At 36.5% G+C, this 17835-nt stretch overlaps 1 protein-coding gene across 2 annotated transcripts; it reads left to right on the top strand.

Moving 5' to 3' along the window:
• The first annotated feature begins 657 nt into the window (after positions 1 to 657).
• Positions 658 to 15894, top strand: LOC147508865 (flocculation protein). 2 transcript variants are annotated; one of them, XM_086601227.1, is made up of 11 exons: positions 658 to 1035; positions 3396 to 3469; positions 5115 to 5230; positions 8453 to 8687; positions 10891 to 11043; positions 11474 to 11803; positions 12156 to 12228; positions 13797 to 13875; positions 14680 to 14786; positions 15124 to 15205; positions 15287 to 15894. In XM_086601227.1, exons 1-11 carry the CDS (start codon positions 828 to 830, stop codon positions 15627 to 15629), a joined length of 1800 nt encoding a protein of 599 aa, XP_086457353.1. In that variant the 5' UTR covers positions 658 to 827; the 3' UTR covers positions 15630 to 15894. The 2 variants fall into 2 exon arrangements, with proteins under 2 accessions (XP_086457353.1, XP_086457352.1); XM_086601226.1 differs by having other exon boundaries at positions 14680 to 14785; positions 15117 to 15205.
• The last annotated feature ends 1941 nt before the right edge of the window (positions 15895 to 17835 follow it).

Genomic DNA, 17835 nt, shown 5'->3' on the forward strand with positions numbered 1-17835 from the left:
GACCAAGTTATTTGAGTGTATACGCAAACAATATGACCACTCAAACGACGTGCCCATATCGTTTAAGTATACACTCAAACCACTTAAACGACTTGGCCATATCGTTTAAGTATACACTCAAACCACTTAAACGACTTGGCCATATCGTTTAAGTATACACTCAGTCGTTTGAGTGTATACCAAAACGACGTGGGCATGTTGTTAGAATGTATACCAAAACAACAGGGCCATATCGTTTGAATGTACACTCAAATGGTCACGTCGTTTGAGTGTATACAGAAACGGGTTTGAGTGTATATAGAAACGGGCGGGAGGGTTCGTTTTGGCGAGACCGGTTGAATCGGTTGCTGGGCGTGGGTTTTGATGGCAAATTTGTAATTTTTTTTTGAGGGGTTGGCCAATCCAATTTGATGAGTGACCGATGGAATCCACTTTGGAAATTGAAATTATCATCTTTTTTGTGCATGGGCCTACCAAACGAGAGAACGCTACAGGTTATAGGATTTTTTTTTTGGATAAACACTGGTTCCAAGACTTTACCAAGCCTATGGTAAATCAATGATCATGCTGAAAAAACTCGTTTTAAAAGCCCAAAATGATTTTGACCAGTCAAATTACACTGACCTATATATATCAATTATCAAAAAATAAATAACTGCCATTATCGAAAAAATAAAATAAAAAATAACTGCTACTTGAACAAATCGTACGAGATCTATGATCAACCAATCACAAACACCCACTTCACCATAAAAAACCGCTAAAAACAAAACAAAAAGAATCTAGAAATCATTTCATTGTTTTCCAGTCTTGACCTCAAAGCAAACATGTCAAGAATTTTTAGGGCGAGAAAAAACGAAAACAATAAATCTGGTGGGAAAATGGTACGAGGAAGAAGAGTAGTTGAGCTGCCATCACCCGTTGATAATAATAAAAAATTACTTGGTTTAATTTCACCCGCTTCTAGAATTATTACTGGTGCTGGCAAAATGATTTCCACTGTCTTCTTTCCTGATTCCCCTTCTTCTTCTTCAGGTAATAATAATTCAACTTTCTTTTCTGTAACTTGGGCATGTTTTATTTTTACTTTGCTACAAATTATTATGTTATAGTCTGATGTCGGAAGAAGAGATTTCGAGTAGAGAATTATAAATCGTATTGCCATTGAAGGGAGACATCAAGGGTCTCTGTAAGATAAAGGGTATATAGGGAAATGAGAAAACGTATGGGCTAGATTCCTTTTCATCACTGAGATGTCTTTCAGTCTTGGTATGATCAAGTTTGGTTTCGTTATCGTTTAGGTAAAGTTAGTGGGCAGAGAAAACCTAAGTTTTGTCATCTTACATTATTGACCTACTTAAGCTGTTGAGCTTCTTGTTTGTATACTTCTAATGGAAAGGTTATCGTCGATTTGAATGAATTTTTGCTTTTGTGCTTTTCTAGGAGTGAAGGGAGGAATTGAATTTAGTGTTACGGATTGATAGTAAGAGGGGAAATAGAAAAATGCAAGTCGGATGGTCTTGCCTTGGTGTCTGAAGTTGAGATATTAAGGATTGATCTATGCTAAATGATTAGAGACATTAAGGATTGATTATGCTAAATGATCAATAGGAGAATAGAAAGTAAAAAGTAAGCATAATTTTTATTGGCATTAAATACTATTGTGTCTCAAGAAGGGATTCATCAAGGGTCTCTGTGCAGTTAGTCATGAATGGATGTGCTTCTAGCAAGATGAAATGTATGATCTTGTGTCCTTGAGCAAATTTCTAGAAATGGTATTTTTGGTAGTGGTGGGATTGGTTGCTGATCCGCTGGTTTTAGTGCTCTACTGCTATCTTGGTTGTTTAAGAGGAATGCAGCCTTTACATGAGCAAGTTGATGTTGTCTAGAAATAGTTATTCACTTATTCTTGGTTTTGGAACATGGGTTATTTTATAAACAACTCCCCACAGAATTAGGGTGTGGAATACTTCATAAGATTTGGTGGGATTTAGCCTAAGTAGGGTGGAATAATGATAAGGCAGTTGTGCAGGTTCATGGAAGTTAAGGTAGTAATGTGTCACCTTCAGCGAGATGGGAGAATATATTATAAGAGGAGAGAAAGAAGAGTAGTAGGAAAATGTGATTTCATAGCATTGCTCTTGATATGTATTGGCAAAATTAAGCATGACATGGCGCTCAAGGGTTTTTTCTGACTTGCGAATTCTTTCTAAGATAATTAAATTTTAGGGAATGTCCAGTGGCTAACCAGGCCTCTGCTCATTCCATAAAATGTGGGAAGATGCCCGGAGCTCTCTTTTGATCCTTGTGGCCTTCAAAAACTTGACCTGAAAAGACTCTAAAAAGTGGCGATTCATGCATTACACGAGGTTAATATGTGATTTAAGCGAGACTAATGTTTTATCAAGGGAGCCAAATAAATTGCTATGCATTATGAACATGCTTTCACATCAAGGAGAGCAACCTGCCTGTAAGGGAGATAATCATCACCACCAAATGCTACGACACGTGTCAAGAGAAGTCCATCAATACCAATGCGACACATGGCTAGAAGGAGTTACAACTTACAAGTCAAGGAAGACTGTTCAGGTGGTTCTGTAGAGATGAAGAATATTTCTTTTAAGTGATGGTTAGTGATGTCTTAACTGATACAACTAATGAACAACAAGAAGCAGTTAAAGGATTGGTCAATGTTAACAACAACATAACAACCCCTGGATCTGTATTGTGGATGAGGATGATTAGAGTGCTAATAGTTAACGAGTATGATGATATGGTAGCCCATGCACTAGAAACTGAGGGAGATGAACCTTTCTTATTAGGCAGCTCGTATTAATAGTGATAGTGCAAGGTGATTACAACAGGCTGACAGCATTCCCTTGGAAGTCAGCTTTACATGAGAATTGTTGTGGGAAGCTGGGAGCTTATTTATTGCGAAATCAAGCTATGTGACAAGTTGGTTTGTTGCAAGAAACTATTTTAAAGATGGCTTGTAAAGAAATACAGTACGATGCAAGTTTGGTTGCCATGTATAGAAGGTAGAGCGGGTTATTTGGTCAATGTGCCTCTGGTATGTGTGCCTTTGGCATGGGTTTATGATCAGGATTTACGCAATGAAGTTCTCAACATGTTTTGTTTTACTGGACCTGTCTTAATTTCTGTTGTATGGATTTTTTACACGAAAGGTTTGGCAGTCCCTTTAACATTGTCCTTGATTTTAAGTACATTTATACAGATAAAAGTACAAACAAACACACACACACACTCGCACACTCTTCACTGTTGGCTTAGTTCATTTGCAGTGAGCATACAGATAGTTTAATCGGTTGCTTATATGATGCTTTACTTTACTCCTTTGTAGTTTATTAATGTTTTAATCTGATTCTGTTATGCAGAGGATGAGAGTGATGATGATGATGATGATGATGATGATTATATGTCAACTGAAGTAAAAGATAGATCAAATCAGGTAAGAGTTTACTTACCGAACAAACTCCGAAGATAAACTCTATTATGACTTGTTTGTTCTCATCTGCTAATTGACAGGAAACTTGATAAGAGTTCTGATTGGTTTAGGCTTTTTGATAATTATTTAATGCTGCGGTCATAGATGCTCAATTGGAATTTATCCCCCGTTTCTTTTTTAAACTTAAACTCTTTTGAAGTTAGTTGTTAATTGCTCTCTCTCTCTCTCTCTATAACCATTTTTTTTCTCCTCCCCTCAAAGATTCACTTGTAATGGACCAATCAGAAGCACAATATTCTCAAATCGCTGTTATATTTAACATAAACTCTTAAAGCATTTTGAACGTGAACATACAAATTGTCACCGGAACTTGGTAGGGAAAACATCAATTTTACATGTCCTTGATCAAGTTATCTTCTCTGTTGGAAATAAAAGTGTTTTAATAAGTATTATAACCTGTGCAAGATAATTTGAATGACATGATCTGAGATAGGTGCAGACCACCCCTCTCTCTCTCTCCAGGCATGCATGCTTTATATGAACATTTAGTGTCAATTTTTTTTTCATCTTTTAAAGTTAGCACATTACCATCAAACAAATGTATGTCTTACCATGGACCAAAATATCGCCGATATATCCGATATATATCGGTATTTTGGTACACCGACATCGATATTTCCGACATATATCCACCGAATATAGAACTCTTTTTTTCCGATATATATCGGAATTTCCGATATAAAACTTTATATCGCCGATATAATCGATATATCCGATATTTACGATATATATCGGTTGATTTTTTGACCATTTTTTAATATAAATCCGATATTTCCAATATATTTCCGATATTATATGTCCGATATATCTGATATTTTTGATATTTTAAATAGTTTGGAATAGTCACCAAAATAATGGATATATCCGATATATATCGGTTTTTGGGTACACCGATATATTGATTGATATCGATATTTTGGGCCTTGTGTCTTACAGGCATTACGACATAGTATTATAAACAAGATGGAATGTGCACTGACACATTTTTAGTTTGTTGTATTTATCTTAGTATGTAATGCAGGCCATGCCCACATTCCTAGGCTAGGTATAATGTATGTGGATATGGTATCATCCTTATGATGTGAAAAAATAACCTGAATTATGTTGTGGTTAATCTCGTTACTAATCAGTGAATATATAACCTTGAAAGAAATGATTATGAAATTTGGTAGGAATCTTTACTTAAATGCTATGTTACATGGACACACTCACACACCATATTTTAAAAATAATCCGTGTCGAATACATATCCTCGTGTTTGTGTCGGACACATATTGGACACATTACACATTGTATGTGATATACCTCAATTTTTCATATTTCGCCGTGTCAGACACTTCGTATCCGTGTCAATGTAACTTAGCTTAAATGCTGCAAAACAATGAGAACTTCAACAAGAATTGAGGAAGTGTGTTGAGAACGAAGGGAATGTTTGTCAGAGTCAGAGTGGTCAACAGAATGACCTATAGTATATCTTTACAGAATTTTATTAAATTATACTATTCGGTTTATACTTCGCCAACAACTTATGGACTCTTCAGGTGGTCAAAGCAATTTTAATTGGGGTTTGTTCTATTCATGTTGGCAGAATGGTGCAACTTTAGAAGCAAACAAGTGCTCTGAGAATTATCAACAACTTATAGCACAGAAGGATGAAACCAAGGTTGCCATTGAACGGTTACTTATGCAAGTAACCTTTTCAAGGTAGGTGAGGATATTTGCAGTCCCATCACATTTTATATCTGTGATCGTTTATCTTTAGTTTTTGTCATTTGTCATTTTTTATTTATTTAATTATATATTGAATATTCTGAATACTTGATGCTCCTCAAATGTCCCCCTTCCATTCATGTTACCTTTCTTGGCAAGTATTGAGGGTAAAAGACATGGGGCAATAAACACGTGAAGTATACAATGTTTTTTGAGAGTTTGGGAAACAGAAGAGTAGGTGGCAGTGAGAAAGAGGGGAGGATCTCATCGGTGGATGTGTTAGAATGGTTTGTGGAGACTGGAGAGGGATCTGGTCAGGGGTGTCTCGTGGGTAATGGGTGACAGCAACTTTGGTTGCAGAGGCTGAAAAGCTGTACGTGGAAAACAGGGTTTGGGGGTTTTTTTAAGCATCAGTTTAGATTTATGTATTAGGGATTTAGGATTTTGGGATTTTCGTTTCTTTTGATTTTTGCTGACTATTGATCTATGTAATCTTTCTTCGGTTATATCAAATTATATATAGTTTACCTTTCCAAAAAAAGAAGAAAAACAGATTTTTAAAACTGGGCAGTGTTTCTCTTGTGAACTGCATTTTGACCACTAATTGTTTCTTGAAATTGGCCAACCGAAAAATATCTATTCTATAGTACACCAATCTATTACAAGTTAGAGAACCCACATTATAGGCCCTAGTTATATTTATGTTCTGATTCATGGACCATGGTTCATCTACCAGATTTTGGTACTTTTCTCTTTGTGCTAAAGGATGCAAATATAGGATCTACCGACCTACAAAATAGATACTGTTGTTGAAGATTTGCTTTGGTCTCGTTTGATTTGTCAATTGAGCCTTTGACTGTCTCACGGATGAGATTTTAGTAACCAAAGCATAAAGCATGAGTGAGGGCAGAAGCGCGAGCGTTAAAGTGTCAACAAGAAAATTTCCAATTATTCAAAGCGTGTCGAGAGCGTCAAAGTATATATATATATACTTGACCTTCTTTTTTCGTTTGTAAAATTGAATTTGTTTATAAATTATTTTATGCTGTGTATATTTGGTTGTGTATTTCACTAAAAATAATACAATTTATAAGAAAAATGGACTTGATTTGTAACTGGGTTCTTGATAATGTCATATGGCGAAATGGAAGAATAAGGAACTAGAAAGAAAAGACTTTTTTGACAAATATCTACTACATGTCTACATCATAGCACATTCATTGAATATTGGCCTTGACTGTACAAGTGTAGAGTTGTCCAGTAGTTATGGACTTATGGTTATTTATCTATTAAAACATTAAGAAGAAAAGCTTTTGGGCGCAAAACTCCACAAACTGATGTCTAACGAATTGCAAAGTCAAAAAATGCGGCTTCCAAAATTTGAAAGCGTGCTTTAAGCACAGTCGCGTCTTTAGTGCGGATGTGTTACTTGTATGTGTCGCTTCAGGTTGCTGATGATGAGATTAACTGTTGACAAATACTTATCTTTTAGTTAGTTTGGCCTCTAATCTTTTGGCACCACTATCAATTAAACAACCATAACTGAAAGTATATCTTATCCCGTAGGTTGTAGCGTCAATGTGATGGTTAGGATTGAAGGAATATGTGGGGAAGTGGGGAGGGGAGTATGAATCTTGTGGTGATAGAAATAGGCTTTTAGAAAATATCCGGACAAAATATCTGGACACCTAATGGAGAAAATACTATATTCATCAAGCGTCTCAATCTGGTTTCCCTTTCTATAAAAGATACATGTTCCCACAAGATCTTAACTTTGTGTCTAGTTTCTAGAGCTAGGTGAGTGCTGGATTCATAGTTTTGGATCCTAACTCGTCCGGATATGTATTCATTACGAGAAATGTCATATAGGTTGCTCCCTCATTCCTTGTGCTGGTCTGTAAGTTGGAGAGGAACCGAAGGATCTTGAAGATACTCTCTCGCCCATTCAGAAAATCATATGGAATGTAGAGTTGTATCTTTGGTTTTGGGATTCTAATGATGTCAGGGTGATAAGGTCTTAGATTAGATGACCTCATGTTAGGTTGGGTGAATGTAAATTTGCTTATCCTCTATAGCAGGTTGTATTGCTTGAAGGCTTTCTTTTTTAATTTGTGTTCAACATATCTTAGTGCCTTTGTTAAGGAGGTTTGTGTTGGTGAATTAGGTTTTACTGATAAAACAACTAAGTTTATTCCTTTTCTCTTTTTTTTGAACTAATATTAATTTATTTCTTTTCTTTGAGATATTCTTACACGAGATAAAGTAGGTCATGATAACCTTCAAGTACAAAGCGAAACCGAAGGGCAAGCAACCAAACAAAGGACTCCTAGTCAGTAGTGTCTGTATCTGTATCTCTACCGTAAAAAGCTCTTATCTTGCTCTAAAGTGGGTCTAGGTTTCTTTTTTAGAATCCAAAATTTGGTCAAATGCCGGTATTACAAAAAGATTGTGTTCCCTACATTTATTCATAAATGATTTGGTTTCATCATTCTTTTTGTTGGATAAAAGTGTTGCATTGATAAAGTAGGAGGTATTAGTGTGTTACATTCACACCAAGGGCTAGTAAAAACTATTGTTCAAGGACCAGAACCCATTTACACCCAAGTACCCCCACCTAAAAAAATGGAAAATACAAGCAGGCAACACACATACCTCTGCTTACAAGAAAAGGCAAACAGGAAGTACATTTTTGCATTTTTTTTGCTAAAACTACCTTTCCTTTCAGGCAATGATAGAAAGGAAACCTAAGCGACATCTAGTTATGAACTCATAGTGTACTTATATCTCATATTTTTTTAGATTTGTATCTTTTAGTTTCTTTTGTATTGAGTTGCATTGTTACTATAACTATAACTATGATGTTGATGTGATGATAATAATAATGATAGTTATGATGGTTTCTTTTGTCATGGCTGTTAATCTAAAGCCGTATGTTATTTTATCTTCCCAAAGAAAAGTTCAAATCTGTCTTTGCTGCATTGAGGATTTGAGGTAGTTATTACCTTTTCAATCTCTGTGGGACCTTCGTAATTCTGCGATGATCTCGGTCACTTCCGTCTCTTTTATATTCTAGTTGCTAAGTTAGGGTGAGAAAGATTGTAATACGGAAACTTTTTGTCTTTAATCAATAATGGAAATTGCTGAAATTTTTATGGTTTAGCCATCTATTTTCCTACAGTTCAAACTTCTAAGCTAATGGGACTTCCTTTTCATCAGGGATGAATGCAACAGAATAGTGAAGATTGTTGAATCTCGTGTTATGGAATCTCCTGCTTTGAAAGAGGGTGAGGTTTCTCATGGGGCTCTTGGATTAGGGGTTTGCACGCCTGATATGTGCAATACAGCTGTTATGGAAGCAAAAAAATGGGTGCAAGAGAAGAAGTTGGAATCATATTCACAGTGGGATAGGAGCCCAGGAACCTTCGCCTCAAATACTGCTATGCTGTCAAGTGTTAGTAATCCTTTCCTGTGTAACCTTAATAAATATCATGTGTATATACTGGTCTTTTTATGTGCCACTATGACAAATGTGAGTTCTCAATTTGTGGTTTACTCTAGAGTTGTATTATTTTGTAACTTCTATGATCTTATTCAGTAGGTATTGTAGACACCCAATTATAGGTCAATATATCTTTAAGACTACGTACACATTTCCTTTATATTCTTAATATTGTGATATGGTATGGTGGGTGTCTGTGTGTTTGTGTTGAGCAGGAGAGCAATAACTAATGCCTCAGCCATGTAAAATTTCATCAAATCTAAATGCAACACCACCTGATCACAGGCTCGCAGAGCTTCTGAATTCAATGTAATGACGACTAGTTACAAAGTTAACTTAATTTTCAGAATATGGTTGGTTGTATTCAGTCTCAAACTTGTAGTTTTATATTTAGCTCCATATTTCCAAGACCCTTCTAAGATGTTTGCCTTTTCTTTTGGTTCTCTCAGTCTCAGTCATGTGTGGACTGTGGAGTGGATAAGGGTGTGTGTGATAGTACGGAAAACTGGTTTCCACTGTCCAATAAATTCCCCACGTAGACAAAAGCAACACTCTTCTTCTTTGTGTTTGTTTGAGCCAAACTCTTCTATGTCAGTATATTCTCTACAATATCCTACTATGATACTATCCTCACGATAATCATCCATAACTCAGTAAGTTCTCCACACATTTTTTCCATCAATAGGATATGAAAATCCCAGTAGCGTGTTTTCACTGAAATAGGGTTGTCAGAAGTAGGACTCAATCTTCATGTCTTGCTCCTTGTAGTCATACAACTAAATACTCTTTTGTATATAAGCAATTGGTATTTTACTCCTAGAAATAAGTATTTCTGGATTCACAGCAGCAACGGTTAAATGGAAGAAAACCCCATAGTTCTATTTTATGTTACATGGACACGCCATTTTTGTAAAAATAATCTGTGTTGTATACCTTTCAACGTGTCTATGTCGGACACAGCACAGACACATATTGTATGTGATATACCTCAATTTTTAATATTTTGCCGTGTCTGACTCTTTGTATCCGTGTCGAAGACAGAAATACGTATCCGTGTCAATGTAACTTAGGTACTATTGAACTATCAGTATTTAACTGCACATACTGTTAAGTGTAAGCAAATTCGTGCTCAAGGAAGAGTATCAAGTTAGTAATTTATATATTTTCCCACAATGTTGCTATTGTGAGGAAGAGGTTGAACTCTATTTGGAGTTTGAGTTTAATGGTAGATTGGCAAGTGATATGTAATGAAGTAACTACCGTCGTTTGGGGAGTTTTAACCCTAAGATTTTTAGGCCTGGTGATGAGTCTTCGGGCCAGGTTTTTGAATAGTTGGGTCCATGTTCGATTTCCCTGCGGCAGGTAGACAGTGGTGTTCCCCGCCTAGCTGGACCAGAGAGAAAACAAGTCTTCTTTGAGGTGGAGGCAATGAGACTACTGAAGTGGCGTAGTGACATATTACTGATTCTAGTGCCTAGTTGCTTGGGTTGTAAAACCTATATGTATAAAGAAGTATTTTTCTTTTTTTTTTAATGTTTATAAGAAAAAAAAAAATGTAATGAAGTTTTGAGAGAAGGCATTTTTCTTAGGTAAACCCTTTGACTCTCTCTCCCAGGTGAAGGTGGGATGGGTTCCAAGATCTTGGGTCCTGCACTTCAGGGGTTGCTGGACACTTTTGATCAATCCTAGTCTTTCAACACAGCCATAAGAGGAATCTTGCTTCTGCTGCACTCACTACACATACGTAATTGACAAGACTGTTGAAGCACAACTACATAAGCGCTTCGATCCCATAAATGTGTTTCTTGTAATGATAGACAAGAATATTCTGTGATTCTCCTTTAAAATGCTAAACTATCGATACATTTACTGCATGCTTGGCAAAATAAGTAATCATCAGTATTTGTTCTTTCTTCCATTTTCACAAAGTACTGTCCAGCAACTCTGAAGCAGTTACATGTTACTATGTTAGTACCTTTTTCTGCTAGAGTTATTTCTCTATCTAGGATTTTGAGACTTGCACAGTTGCACCTACATATCCAATGGGTCCTGATTTAACTTGTTTTAGGCAATTTTAGCGATTACTTTATTCTTACTGTGACTAGGTGACTCTTGGGAAGTTTTTATGGATTATGGTTTTTATGCTGTTTTGCAGGTTACTGAAGGAGAATCAGGTTCACCTGTGCTTATGGCAAAATCATATATGAAATCTCGCCCACCGTGGGCATCACCAACCATAGGCCGTATTGGATTTCAATCATCATCACCAATTGGGACACATCTTTTGAAGGAAGAGACACCATATTCGGTTGGTACTCGTGCTTTACCCTCATTAATATTCTATTTTGAATCTTTCTTTGCTTTCTTTCTATTAGGTTGCTACTTCTAAGTTTTTTTGCTCACCTCTTCAAACAATTTATGTTACACTAGTAGTTGGTTTGTTGAAACCCCATTGATGAAACATCTGAAATTTCAGTCTGGTTTAGGAAAGAGACTAAAATATTGACAATAGGAATGAATGGAGCAAATTGAATAAATAGATGGGAGCAATTTATTTTTGGATGGGAGTTCCTTAATGGTGCGGCTTGAGTGACAGTATTGTGTTATTAACTCTTGTTTGTTATCAACTACATATTTTATAAAGCACAGATTTAATTCAACTTGTGAGTAGATTTAATTCCTTATTATCAACTACATTATTTCAACAGCCAACGTTGATTTATAAAGCATATTTACAGGGTTTGAAAAGGAGCTATCTTGCTTTTGATTCATGGAATACTCTGGAAGGAACAAGAAGAGTGCGTTTTAAGTCAACAGAAGATTTTCCACAACCTCTTTCAGAGAATGATGATTCACAAAGGGATTGCAAGACCTCTGCAGCATCTGAGAAAAGAGATGTGGAATTGGGTAGCATATATTCAAAGTCTTTACCGTTGACAGATTCTGTGAATCAATCTGCACATTTGTCAGCAGCTTTGGCTACAACTAGCGACTTTCCGCTGTATGAAGGATCAGGCAATGAAGCCTTAAGCACCAGCTTTCCTATACTGAGTAATGAACTAAATCAGGTTGGTCACAGGTGTACCTGGTTACTGTGGTACTTACCAGTTTCCGATATCATTTGAAGTCAGTTCTTTATTTTAATTTTTGTTTTCTGTATTAATGGCCGAAAAAAGAATTGTTTGATGTCCTGCACTCAATTCCTAGGCAGTTAAAGGTGCATTGGCTGGGGTAACCTAGGAGGTAGGCACGAAATTGCTCAAGGCTCAAGGGGTGAGCCTAGAGTCTAGGCATGCCTCTGATTGCATAGCATGAATTTTAGAAGTGGCCGTCCAGATTTGTTGTTTGGTTTAATTTCTTTAATTGCAAAACAAAGTATATTGTAAACCTCAAACTTACATGTTTATTAATCATTTGTAGGATTTGAGAGGTGCACAGGTATCCCTGGAAGGAAAGACTGCTGTGGAAGATCTAGTGTCTGAGGCACATGATGGTAGTACTCTAATTTATGAAAATCATAATTCAGGGTGTTATTTTTTAATTTTTTTTAATTTTAGTGATAATGTTAATTGAGGGTGATTGTCTCTCCTCTAGAGGAATGCTTTATTTTTGTTTTTATATTACTTACCTTGGTCTAAATTATTGGTGTTTTTAACTGTTTCTGGGATACTGTATACAATGTTTGTTCAAAAAAATGCACAAGAGGCTTGAGGCACCGGGAGCCTCAGAGGCTATGTAACATGGACACGTCATATTTCAAAAATAATCAGTGTCGGATATGTATCCACGTGTCTGTTTCGGACACATTGTATGTGATGCACCTCAATTTTTGATATTTCGCCATATCAAACACTTCGTAACGGTGTTGGATATGGACGCACCTATCCGTGTCCATGTAACTTAGCTCAGAGGTAATTGAGGTGTAAGAGCACCCTAAAGGAATCCATAAAAATATAAACTATATAAAATTTATGAGGCACATGTGTTATTAAGTTATACGGAAAACCGAATCAAAATAAAATTAGAAGTTTAAATATGAGATAGAAATTGTCATATGAATTCTGAAACCCAGTTTGAAGAATTTACGCCTATTGCATTACCTGTAAGGGTGTATCTTTTAGTGCAATTGTTTGGTATGAGGCTCTGAAGCGTGCCTCGAGGCCATTTGGCGGACCTATGTTGGGTTTTGAAATATTATTATGGTTGTTGAATTGTTTTTTGGACCAAGTCTATTAGCTAGACCCCCATGAAATAAGTTGTCTTTTAGGTTGCTATCAGTATTCTCAACTTAGAAGTTAAATCTCACTTATCCAAGGCCGTAGGTTTTGTCTTTTAGGTTTGTATTAGTGTGTTCTTCACTTTAAAGTTAAATCTCACTTATCCAAGGCTGTAGGTTTTGTTGGTTCTCTCTCTATATATATGTGGATCACTTACCCAAGGCCCAAGTTTTCTTGTAGTTAAAAATATAAAAATCATGTTTGTTTGCTTGATCCCCTCTGGATGAAAATCCTGGGTTTGCCCCTGCTTGAGGTGAATGCCTCGATGCAACTTTTTAAAAACTGACTGTAGAGTGCAAACTTCTGAAAAACGGTTGCTGTAACCGTTAATCTGATTAAGAAGAATGTATAATGCTAGGAGTCAGATGGAGGAAAGTCTATAAGTAAACCAGCATCACTGTTGTATATAAGTAAACCAATATATTGTTGTATATCTCCTTTTGCGCCCTACATTGTTGGAAAATGTTGGGAAGTGAATTTTCCACTTTTGAGGCCCTTCAGCCCTGTATGTAGAGCAATTATCCAAAAAAAAAACCTGTATGTAGAGTGTGGTAACTTGGTTCATGAGCAATAGTACCTACCCAGAGTGAAATATGGTTCAATCTTTCAAGCAGGGTCTTCAGTCCTAGTCAGACCTTTTCATTTATTTTTGTTCTTTGTCCACCATACAACTTATTTTGTCAGCTTATCGGTCTAGATCTCATATTTTATGTTGCTATTTCTCTTTGTAACAATTGTTGGCTACATTATTTTTTTCATATAACTCTTGAACAAATTATGTTAGGTCTTCTTGACCAGTCAGCTCTCTTGCTTGACTCTCATTTAACCGGTGTGGTGGAAGATGTCAAGCCTGCGTTAGGAAGGTTAGTTCTTCATTCTGGAGCTCTTGTCACACTAATCACGGATTAACTGTGTTTAGGGCTTGTTCATTTTTTTTTCACTGCTACTTTTCTCTCTTCTACAGTTTAGATGTTTTGTGAAGTTTTTCTTTTTCCTGGTATGATTTTCTGAGTTAACTTCGAAGGATGCGAAGTATACAATGTTTATTTTAGCGCATCCCCCCACCACAGTTCATATTACTAAAACCACAAAAGAATATTAAGAGAGCGTAGGAACGCTATAAAGAAGCAAAAGGAGAAGGAAAAAAAAGCAATTACTCATCATAGCAGTATTGAATTTGAAAGACTACATGCACCCTATCTTTTTTATGAGAGGTAGCTTGGGACGTATGTAATTAAACCCTAATACTTCCACTTTGTTATGCAGTGCATTATATCTAAAAGGTTGTCGCAGTTGAGTATTAGTTCTAGAGTAATGACATAATAAGTCCCACGGCTAAAACATGGCTGTGAATTGTGAGAACTCTTGTCTGGATACTTGAAGTAATACTTGTGACCAAACACTATTGACATCTAGAACATTGAAATGCGACAAATTTCTAGGGCTGAATAATGAAAGCAAGAACTTGATGCAAAGCTCAGATAGCTTCTTTTAATGTCAATGCAATGTATTACTTGACACAAAGACCATTACCATTTGTTGAATCTTGAGGGTCTTTTTATTTATCATTTGATTCCCCCCCTACACACACACACGCCCCTTTTTTTTTCTTGCTGTGTTGTGGTTGTATACTCTTTGTTTTACTTCATTGGTTTCTTGTATTGCAGTGATTCCAATGATTTGACTGGAGTCAATGACACAAAGGGGATGAAAGTGACAAGATCTTCTGAAGTAAATCAGTGTTGTGGTCTGAAAGAAGCAGATTCCTTTGATGGTATGTAATTCATTTAAGCCTGTATACTGGATATTCAAGTGGTGATTACTTGTAGAACAAAAGAATCTTCTCAACCGGATCAATCAAATAAAACTTATCCCACACCATTTTGTACACTCGCCACCTCAGACCATGTCCATTTTGGCTTACCCCCTCCGCTTACAAATGCATTTACTTGTACTCTCCTTGTAAGTCGCCGTGTGACCTATCAAAACAAACTACAATTTTCGTATTTCACAGGGCTGGGCTTGTTATATAAGTATTTGTGATTATGTAGGATTTTACCCTTGTTATGTCATCTTTTGCTAACTCATCCCAATTTTAAATCTGGTTGCAGATTCACAGGCAGATCATGCATTGCAAAAAGAACTAAATGGATCGAGAGATAGAATTGATACTAATGGTTTTTCTTCAGCAAGGTGTGCTTTCAAAGGTTTCCATTCTTTTTTCCTACTACGTGGTTTGAATTGTATTTAAAAGATAAAGCTTTCTTTCTTTAGTTTGTCTGCCAGAGTGAATGCAGCGTCAAACCCGGAAGCAAGCAACGATGGGGCCCATAAACTAATCAGCTCAAGTGATGGCAAATTGGAAGGATCCTGTGAGCTTCTAAGTGAGGCTTCGGTTGAAATCCCAGTAAACAAGGAAATTGATAGCATTCCCAGTGGGTCCCAAAACAATTCTAGCAAGAACTCAAGAGATGTATTGAATCCTGATACTTCATCAGTTTCAAGTCGTAGTGTGAAAAAGAGGTCTAACACTACGGTTGAAAAACAAGTGGAAAAGAAAGTCGCTAGAAACAGTAGGAGAGGCAGGGGTAGGGGTAGAGGGAAATGTGTAAGTTGATGTACAATTCTAGAGTAGGTGTAGACGTTTGAGCAGGTTATTGTAAGTTATTTGCGATGGTGAGCCATTGTTCAATATGCCTAACTTAAGGTAGTGGCCTTAGCGTAGCTTGGCTCTGTTGTAACTATTTTAAGTCCTAGACGTTTAGGCTTGTTTTACAACTACTGAAAATTGTAAAAATTTGGCATTATTCAAGATTTACTGGTGCTATTAAAGTTGTTTTCTTGTGAATGCCAGACACGATATCCTCAGTTGTATCAGAAAATTTGCTGGGCCCTTATGGTATATTTACTCGTTCAGAAACCAACAAATTCAACGAATCAGTTCATGCTAGAATAATCTACCATCCTATCATCATATTATAACTCAGACACTCACTACAATGTATTCACTCAGACACTCACTCACTTGGTCATACAATGTATTCAGTTGGTCATGGCTATATTCAGTTGGTCATGGCTAATGGGTTCCATCTTTGTACAATGTTTTCAGTTGGTCATCGCTAATAATGGGTTAATCTTTGTGAAGCAGTTCATGGAACCACTGTGGTTAAGAGTCCTCCTAGAGCAATCTGCTGCCTCATAATTCTATTTCCGTTGCTTCATCTCTTGCATTTGATATTCTTTTTCACGTAAAAATCTTCGGAGTCAAAAGTTCATGAACTAGTTTTCCTCATAAACTTTGACTACTACACACGAACAAGGAGGGCAAGCTACCAGATGAGAGATACTCACTCGTACTTCCGCAAGGAATTCAAGTCTGCATGCAAGCACTGGAACAGATCAGCTTCTTCTTCATGGTTTGCCAAAATCTCTAAGTCTTTACCATCCGGAGAAATTAGATCAGAATAGGGAACACATTCTCGCTACTATATACAAGACTGGAGAGAGTTCTGAAATAAACTTGAGCAACATTTTTAGGGAGGAGTACTTGCAGATTATTGCCTCTTGTGATGGTTTACTTGTCGTTGAGGCAGCTCGAGATTCAGATAGCGTTTTCAATGAGTATAGTATTTGCAATCCTATTACTCGATATTCAGTCAAACTTCCCTCTCTTCCATTGCCAATTTCTCATCATTATTGTAAATTACTGCATGTTTGATGATACTATAAACCAATACAAGATTTTTGTCTGGCAGAACATTGTTAACGTTGGTCATAACGAGGACAATGGAAATTATTAATAATGTAGAGGACGATGATAGTAGTAGTGGTAGTGATGATTATGAGGAGGACAATGTACATTATCAGCGTGATTTGATTTACGATGGAAGTTGCTCAGTGTTGACACTTAGGAGGTCATTGCTGCAAGGACACGACGTCTTGGAGAGAGGTGAGTATGCCTAATGGTTGTGGCAAGGTATTGTAGCGCTTAATGGAAAAGTGTACTGGGTATTTTTTTGTAAAAAGCATGTCGTTCACTCAATAGACATAATAAGCGAAAAGGTTGATGAAATTAAGTTGCCAAACCATAACAAATTCAATTCGGGCTAGCGCATGAGAGTATTGGAAATTTGGAACTGAAAGGATCTTTGCTCAGATTATGCGATGATATTTGGTCCTGCACGGCCGCTTTTCAGCGAAATAGAGGTTGTAGCAGCACGTTCAGCTTGTACTTCTATATATGAAGAATGTGATAGGATCGATCATTTCAATAGCCTCATATCTTTGGAGAACATAGAATACGGTGTAGTATTCTTTAGAACTAGAACTCGAGTAACCGTAGTAATTTAAGTTTAAACTATTTTGCCCCCCAAAAAGAGGCCCTACTATTATTTTCCGAAAAAAAAATAGTAAACTGTAGTAAAAGTTGAGATCACTCGGTATATATTAGTAAATTTAGGGTGTGTTTGTTATGATGGAAACACTATGGAAAGGAAAGGAAAGGAAAATAAGAGTGATCCACCTTTTCCATAGTTTTTAAGGCGTTTGTTTACCCATGGAAAGGAAATGAGCTTTTCCATATAGAAACAAATGGAAAAGGTTTTGTGTTCTTAGCTAACCCCTGAAAATTTTGTGGAAAGGAAAGGAAAGGAAAATAGATAGATAGGGACTTACTACTAATACACCCATGACCCAACAATACAATTATTCCTTTTCATAGTTTTTGCAAACAAACATGATTATTCTTTTCCTCAGTTTTTACTTTCCTTTCCCCAGTTTACCAAACACATACCATTTAAAATTATTTCATTTCCATTCCATTC

The sequence above is a fragment of the Coptis chinensis genome, chromosome 3, assembly GCF_015680905.1.
Source record: "Coptis chinensis isolate HL-2020 chromosome 3, ASM1568090v1, whole genome shotgun sequence".
In the NCBI taxonomy this organism is placed as follows: domain Eukaryota; kingdom Viridiplantae; phylum Streptophyta; class Magnoliopsida; order Ranunculales; family Ranunculaceae; genus Coptis; species Coptis chinensis.

What these genes read in the sequence shown, in the direction of transcription:
- LOC147508865 (XM_086601226.1), top strand. Translation starts at nt 828, where the DNA reads ATGTCAAGAATTTTTAGGGCGAGAAAAAACGAAAACAATAAATCTGGT. An exon ending in ATGCAAGTAACCTTTTCAAG is followed by an intron (nt 5,231 to 8,452) that starts GTAGGTGAGGAT and finishes CCTTTTCATCAG; the next exon opens with GGATGAATGCAACAGAATAG. An exon ending in GTCAAGCCTGCGTTAGGAAG is followed by an intron (nt 13,876 to 14,679) that starts GTTAGTTCTTCA and finishes CTTGTATTGCAG; the next exon opens with TGATTCCAATGATTTGACTG.